The sequence below is a fragment of the Protobothrops mucrosquamatus genome, unplaced genomic scaffold, assembly GCF_001527695.2.
Source record: "Protobothrops mucrosquamatus isolate PMUCROS unplaced genomic scaffold, P.Mucros_1.0 scaffold355, whole genome shotgun sequence".
NCBI lineage: Eukaryota > Metazoa > Chordata > Lepidosauria > Squamata > Viperidae > Protobothrops > Protobothrops mucrosquamatus.
In genome coordinates, this window is record NW_015386690.1 from 208,368 (window position 1) to 216,898 (window position 8,531).

The following is an 8,531-nucleotide window of genomic DNA, read 5'->3' on the forward strand; positions in this document are numbered from 1 at the left end:
AAGGATTGCAGACATAGCACCAATATCACAGATATTTACAGAATCGGACAGATTCTGATGGCTTCTAGACTTGAGACTGCATGCTCACAAGGACAAGATAAGCTACACAAGAGCAGATTCTGGACAAAATAAATACCTCCTCCTCCTCCTCTTCCTCCTCCTCCTCCTCCTCCTGTTTTAACTTCAGCTTAAAAATACTGCAAGCCACAGGATGTGGTTGGTGATGAAGATGCTAAAAAGTATTATAGAAAACTCAACAGTCAATGAAGGCTGAAGACTCTCTCAAGATTGCCACCTTGTGCCTGAACATGATATTAAATATCAGTGTTTAAAAGTAAGCTAGAGTTGTATGAGACCCAACTCCCAGTGCTGATATGTGTGTATCTGTGTGAGAGAGAGACAGAGAGAAAGAGAGACAGAGATAAAGAGAGATAGAGGTAGAGGGGGGGAGACAGAGAGACAGAGATGATGGATAGATGTTACAGCTATTAAATGAATCTGGCTTCTCCATTGACTTTGCTTGTTAGACGTTTGCAAAAGAGGATCACATGACCCAAAGACACTGCAACCATAACAACAACAACAACAACAACAACAACAACAACAACAATAATAATAATAATAATAATAATAATAATAATAATAATTGGAAGGGACCTTGAAGGTCATCGAGTCCAACCCCCTGCTCAGGCAGGAAACCCTACACCATTTCGGACAAATGGCTGTCCAGTCTCTTCTTAAAAACTTCCAGTGTTGGAGCATTCACAACTTCTGGAGGCAGGTTGTTCTACTGGTTAATTGTTCTAACTGCCAGGAAGGTTCTCCTTAGTTCTAGGTTGCTTCTCTCCTTGATTAGTTTCCATCCGTTGCTTCTTGTCCTGCCTTCAGGCGCTTTGGAGAATAGCTTGACTCCCTCTTCTTTGTGACAGCCCCTGAGATATTGGAAGACTGCTATCATGTCCCCCTTCGTCCTTCTCTTCATTAGACTAGACATACCCAATTCCAGCAGCCGTTCCTTATATGATTTAGCAGTCCCCTAATCATCTTTATTGCTCTTCTCTGTACTCTTTCTACAATCTCAACATCTTTTTTACATAGTTAACTTAGATAACTTAGATAACATTGTCTCTTATCCCAGCCCAGATGGATATTCTTCTTCATATCAAACACTGAGGAACGTCTACTCCAAAATAATTTGAAGAGCTAAGAATCCCAAAGGGGCTTTTTCAAAAGACAACTGGACCTCGTTTTTCCTTGAAGACATTTCCAAGAAGCTTCTTAAGTTCTTTAGTTATCATCCAAGAAATGTCTTCAGGGAAAAACAAAGTTCAGTTGCCTTTTGAAAAAGCACTTTTGGGACAACCATGAGCTTGGATGACTGAGAATCTCCATAGACAAGAGCTAAAAATATTTTCCACATCTTCAATTCCATTGCAAGCTTGATCTGGATTAAATCCAAGTGCATTCAGGGACCGTAATCCCAAAAGAACCATTAGAACGTTGATTTCTAACTTCACCTTCATTGCTTTTCTGCCCCTTTGTGCATTTTTTGTTAGCTTCTCATCTGCTTTGCCTCACTGTGTCTCTCAAGGCTTTGAAGCCAGAAAAAGAACAAAAATAGGCAGCAGAGTCATTCAGCTGACTGGCACGTCTTTGTAAATTGAAAGTCCCTTTTTGTTGGCTTTCATGGGGAATGTGAACAGCTTGAAATCCTTGGGAATTGTTCCAATAAGATGCCAAAAAGAATCTCAGAGACTGACCAGGAAACTGAACATACCAGAACGTGAAAAATGAGTCACTAAATGTTGCTTCATAGGAACAATTGAGAAAGACAGATTCTCCTTCAGTCACTGCCACAATGCCAGATGTTTGCTTCACTGACTGTCCTGTGCTTCCTCCTGGACAGAAGATAACGCAGAAGGCGTGAGGTTAGTTGGAGAGATGGACATGTAGGTCCTTCTGCTTCTTTTCAGAAACAGTCTTAGTGCTGCTATGAACCACATTCTCACAGTCTTCAAACATCTGTACTACGTATGAGGGCAACCCTGAACACATTCCTTCCCAGTTTTATATTATTTTCATAATGCTCACCACCAAACACATAACACACTGAAAGACACAGAGAGACATCACACGACTACAAGAAACTGGTGAAGGAGAGGAGAAGAAAAAGCAAGGGTGGTTTTGGCATAGGAGAAGGGCATGTCTAGACAAGATTCTCCCATCTGATTGCATGAGACCATTATGCACACAAATATGGAAAGATACTGAAATACCCACAAGGGTGGAATGACTGGGGAAGATGACAAAATTTGCAGAGAGGGCAACATTGACTGTATTGGATTGGGGAGAAAAAAATAAGTACACTTATTAATAACGGGAAACCCTTTATGGACTTTTTGCTGAAAATTTGAAAAAAATGAACTGGGAATTTATGGATTCAGAAAGAGCACAATATGGAAGACAGAAAATTATGGTGTTCTTTTAAAAAGGACGATAGATGATAAATTTGTTTATAACTGCTGTTAAAGCAGCTCTTGTAACACCTTGCAGAAAATTTACTGCCAATTTCTCAGAAATCTTGCAGGGAATTCTACGTTATCTCATTTCAATGAACTCAAAGGAATGAGTAGATGCCCAGCCCAAAACCATGGTTTAACATTGTTAAGAAATAAATACTTACTGAAAAGTGAGGTGATGACCAGAGACCACAACCACATTTTTTCAAGGTAAAGAATTTAGGTAGTAACCCTCAAAAGTCTTCCAAGGCGGTGTTATCAGCTTCAGAGCTTTCCTGCCAACTTTGCTGTGAAAGAGACTTAAAGTCTATACTATGCTTTCCTGTTACAAAGAAATGGGCTTCTAATATGTAAATTTGGTGGTAAAAGAAAGACAAACCACAACGTATGGTTCACAAAAATATGTGCTAAAGGGGACATCAGAGACGTTGTCTGGTAAGACTCATGTTGTCTCAAGATTGACATCCTGTGTTTTAAAATAGATTTAGCAGCTGGGTTGAAGGAAGGATCGCATCAACATCTTTTTTACACTGTGGTCACCAAAACTGGATGCAGTATTCCAAGTCTGGTCTTACCAAGCCATTATAAAGTGGTATTAACACTTCATGTGATCTTGATTCTATCCCTTGTTTAATGCAGCCCAGCACTGTGTTGGCTTTTTTTGGCAGGTGCAGCACATGGCTGGCTCATATTTAAGTGATTGTCCACTAGAACTCCAAGATCCCTCTCATAGTTACTACTATTGAGCGAGGTACCACCTACACCTTTTCTATTACCCCAGCCCAGATGGACATTCTTCTTTGAACTAAGGAATGTCAAATTCAATATATCATGAAGGGTTAATATGTTTTTCAACATCTCAGTCCCATTGCTGGCACATTTTGATATAAGAGACCTTAATCCCAAAGGAACTTTCATTGCTGAGCCTAGGATCACTACTTTTCTCCCCCTTTCTATGTTTTTTGTTGGCTTCTCCTCTACTTTTATCACATTGTGTCTCTGAAGGCACAGAAGTAGACAGCAGAATCATTCAACTGGATGGATGGCTTCCCCATGCTGAAAGTCCCTATTGGCTTGTTTTCATAGGGAATGTGAGTAGCTTGAAATCCTTGAGCGTTCTTGAAATATAAATCCAGAAATTATTTTGGGGGTTGACCAGGATGTTGGATGTACTAGTATGTCTCAAATTCACCTCTAAACCGTGCTGCATAGGAACAATAGAGAGAAAGAGATTGTCCTTCAGCAACAGTCACAATGCCAGGTTTTTGGTTCACTGTCTGTTCTGTACTTCGTCCTGAAGAGAAAATAATGGTGAATACATGAAGTTAATTGGGGAGGTGGACATGTAGATCCTCCTCCCGCTTTTCATAAACAACCTTGGTGCTGCTTAGACCTATTTTCTTGCTGTCTGCAAACTTCAATGCTAATTATGAGAGCTACCCTGGACAGGTTCCTTTTCAGTTTTATGTTCTTTCCATTATGCCCATCACCAAACGCACTGAAAACACACACATATACACACGCAAACTTCATTTCAACTGAATACTTTTGTTTGGATTCTTTAAATTTCTTGCAAATAATCTACTGCCAATTTTCTAGACATTATCCTAAGCATCCTGCTCTACCTGATTTCATGAAACCTAAATAACTCAAGTTATGCTCAGCCAAAACCAATAGCCTAACATTGTGAAGAAATAAATTATTACTTAAAAGTGAGATGATGGTAATGATGAGCAGAGGCCACAGCCACATTTTTCCAGATGAAGAATTGTGGTACTACGCCTCAAAAAATGTTTGGAGAATGTCAACGCTGGTGCTGCCACTTTCAAAGCGTCCCTGCCAAATTTGCTATAAAAGCAACTTAAAGGCTATAAAGCTCTTTCCTTTCACAAAAATATTGGCTTCTCACATGCAAATGTGGTGGAGAAATGAAGACAAACCACAGGATGTGGTTCACAAAACATATGTGCTACAGAGGATATCATACGTCGTCCGGTAAGACTCATGTCTCAAGATTGCCACCCTGTGTTTTAAAGTTGAGGTTAGTTAGCAGGTGGTTTGAAGGAAGGATCGCAGTGTTGAAGGTGATTTCTGAAAGAAAAATATTGTCATGGTTCCAAATGATGAACCCAACAAAGTCAGCACAGCTGAGACAGTCCAATCTCTAATGCAAAACTTTATTGAGTACATCACTTTGGCACGGATGAAAGGAAAGCTAGCTTTTACATATCTGGCACCAAACTCAGCTTATTAAAAGTATAGAAACTCCCGTTTCTCTAATAGTGCAGGTCACATTGTCCAATTAAGCTCCAGACAGTTATTATGAGAGAAAGTCAGTTCTTTGTAAACAGCATTTGAGTGACCTTGGTTCTTATGGCCTGGCCTTTTGGCACCTGAAATCCACATTCCACTCCTCCCCCCTCCCCCCTGAGTCTGAAGGTAAGCTAAGAAGCAATAGTGGCTGAAACAACATGAGCATTCTTCACAGCTTGATAAATATATTATTGGCCAACTGAATGGAGAGGAAAGTGGAAAGATAAATAGATGTGAGAGGGAGGGAGAGGGAGAGAGAAAGAGAGATCTACATGATACGAAATGTGAGTTTCAATCATTTTAGAGTTCAGAAGGGTTAAAATGGAAAGAGGAATCCTGATATTCAAAGTGATTCCAGATGGACAACTCACAATGCTATCATATAAGTAACATGAATAGATTGTGTCCTTGACTATGGAGATAAGTGATTCCAGATAGTTCGATAACATTTTCTCTTATCCCATCCCAAATGGTCATTTTTCTTGATTTCAGATGCTGAGGAACCTCTAGTGCAGGGGTAGGCCACCTTGGCTCTTTTATGACTCGTGGACTTCAACTCTCAGAATTCCTGAGCCAGCATGGCTCAGCTTGGAAACCTCTCCCTGTCCCCTCAGCATGGCTGGCTCAGGAATTCTGGGAGTTGAAGTCCACGAGTCATAAAAGAGCCAAGGTTGCCTACCTCTGGCCTAGGCCTAGGCTGCTTTATGACTCGTGGACTTCAACTCCCAGAATTCCTGAGCCAGCATGGCTCTGCTTGGAAACCTCTCCCTTTCCCCTCAGCGTGGCTGGCTCAGGAATTCTGGGAGTTGAAGTCCACGAGTCATAAAAGAGCCAAGGTTGCCTACCCCTGCTCTAGCGCAAGGTATACTGAAGGGGTAATGTGATTTTTCTACATCCCAGTTCCATTGCAGAGTTGATCTGGATGCAAATACAACTATATTCATGGGAGCTTTCATTTCTGAACTCAGCTTCAATGTTGTACTTTTTCTGTTGGCTTCTCCTCTGCTTTGTCACACTGTGTCATTGAAGGCACAGAAGTAGGCAGCAGAGTCCTTCAGTTGACTGGAATCTTTCTGCAAATTGAAAGTCCCGTTTTTCTTGTCTTTATGGTGAGTAGCCTGGAAGCCCTGTGGATTGTTCTCATATGATCCCAAAAGAAATTTCAGAGGTTGACCAGGGTGCTGAATGTACCAATATGGGTAATATGAGCCAATAGTCTGTGCTTCATAGGAACAATAGAGAAATACATGTTGTCCTTCAATAGCAGCCACAATGCCAGATGTTTGGTCCACTGACTGTCCTCTGCTTCTTCCTGGACAAAGGATAATGTAGAATTCATGCGGTTAGGCGGAGAGGTGGACAAGTAATTCCTTCTCCCTTATTTCAGCAATAACCTTGGTGTTGCTGCAACCCTGTTTCTCACCATCTTCCAACATCTATGCTAATTATGAGGGTCTACCTTGAATAAATTCTGTCTTAGTTTTATATTCTTTCCATCATGACCATCAGCAAACACACTGCACACACATTAATAACATAAGTGCAACAAACCAGTAGAGGAGAGGAAAAAGCAAGGGGTTTTGTTTTACATACAAAGTGATCGTGTCTAGAAAAGACATCTCCATCTGATTGCAGCACAACTATTAATCACACAAAGATTCTGGAAAGATTCTGAAATATCCACAAGGGAGGAATGGCTGGGGAAGATGACAAAATTTCCAGAGATGGCTAAACTGAATTCTTGGCTTGCTATAGAGTGGGAGAGACTGGAAACCCTTTATGGACTCCATGGACTTTTTGCTGCAAATGAACTGATGATGTACTGTATGTCTATGGAGATTCTCAGCCATCCAGGTCACAGTTATACCAAAGGTGCTTTTTCACGAGGCAGCTGGACTTTCTTGGGTTTTTTTTTTCTTTGAAGTTGTTTCACTTCTTATCCAAGAAGCTTCTTCAACTTTGACACCATCCAGTCAATGCTGAAGAAGCTTCTTGGATGAAAAGCAAAACGTCTTCAAAGACTGGAGGCTAAGGAAAGGCTGTTGAAATTGGGTATGTCTAGTTTAATGAAGAGAATGATGAGGGGGACATGATAGCAGTGTTCCAATATCTCAGGGGCTGCCACAAAGAAGAGGGAGTCAAGCTATTCTCCAAGGCGCCTGAAGGCAGGACAAGAAGCAACGGATGCAAACTAATCAAGGAGAGAAGAAACCAAGAACTAAGGAGAAACTTCCTGACAGTTAGAACAATTAACCAGTGGAACAACCTGCCTCCAGAAGCGGTGAAAGCTCCAACACTGGAAGTTTTTAAGAAGAGACTGGATAGCCATTTGTCCGAAATGGTATAGGGTTTCCTGCCTGAACAGGGGGTTGGACTAGATGACCTCCAAGGTCACTTCCAACTTTATCATTATTATTATTATTAAAAAACAAGGAAGTCCAGTTGTCTTGTGAAAAAGCACCTTTGGGATAACTGGTGATGTATGGATTAAGTAAGTAGAAAGGATAAAATACGTAAGGAAGGAAATTGGGATGCTCTCTTGAAAAGGATGATAGGTAATAGATTTATGTATTTTTAAAAAATGCATTTATTTGTAACTGCTGTAAAGAAATTCTTGTAATTCCTTGCAGATAATTTACGGCCAATTTCTCAGAAAGCTTCCAGGGGATCCCACCATGTGACCTCCTTTCAAAGGATTCAAATAAATGAGCATATGCCCATCCCAAAAAAACCCGTAATCTCACATTGTTAAGAAATAAATACTTACTTAAAAGTGAAATGATGATCATGAGCACAGACCACAGCCACATTGTTTCAGATGAAGAATGAACGTAGTAACCCCCCCCCCAAAGAAAATCCTCTCTTTGGAGGATTTTAAAGAGGGTGTTGTCACTTTCAGAGCTGCCCTGCCAACATTGTGAAAGAACGTTAAAGGCTATACGACTCTTTCCTATCACAAAGAAACCAGCTTCTAGCATGTAAATGTGGTGGTAAAAGGAAAACCAACCACAGGATATGGTTCACAAAGAATATGTGCTGCAGGAGACATCAGAGGAGTTGTCTGGTGAGACTCATGTTGACTCAAGATTGCCACCCTGTGTTTTAAAGTAGGTTTTAGATGACAACTGGGTTGAAGGAAGGATTCCAGTGTGAAAGGTGATTTCTGAAAGAAACAGATAATATTGGCCAGCTGAATGGAAGGTAATTGGGGAGATAAAGCATGTAAGGAATGGCTGCTGGAATTGGGTATGTCTAGTTTAACGAAGAGAAGGACGAGGGGGGACATGATAGCAGTGTTCCAATATCTCAGGGGCTGCCACAAAGAAGAGGGAGTCAAGCTATTCTCCAAGGCGCCTGAAGGCAGGATAAGAAGCAACAGGTGGAAACTAAACAAAGAGAGAAGCAACTTAGAACTAAGGAGAAACTTCCTGACAGTTAGAACAATTAACCAATGGAACAACCTGCCTCCAGGAGTGGTGAATGCTCCAACACTGGAAGTTTTTAAGAAGAGACTGGACAGCCGTTTGTCTGAAATGGTATAGGGTTTCCTGCCTGAGCAGGGGGTTGGACTAGATGACCTCCAAGGTCTCTTCCAACTTTATTATTATTATTATTATTATAAATAGATGTGAGAGAAAAAGAAAATGAAAGAGAGAGGGGGAAGGGAGGGAGAGAGGGGGGAGGGAGGGAGGGAGAGAG

At 41.0% G+C, this 8,531-nt stretch overlaps 1 gene segment (V, D, J or C); it reads right to left on the minus strand.

Moving 5' to 3' along the window:
* Positions 1-4,048: 4,048 nt before the first annotated feature.
* LOC114922543 overlaps positions 4,049-8,531 on the minus strand; it is a 23,654-nt gene continuing 19,171 nt past the window's right edge. Inside the window, 1 exon segment of the V gene segment in view lies at positions 4,049-4,103. Within this exon segment, the coding sequence occupies positions 4,049-4,103 (55 nt within the window).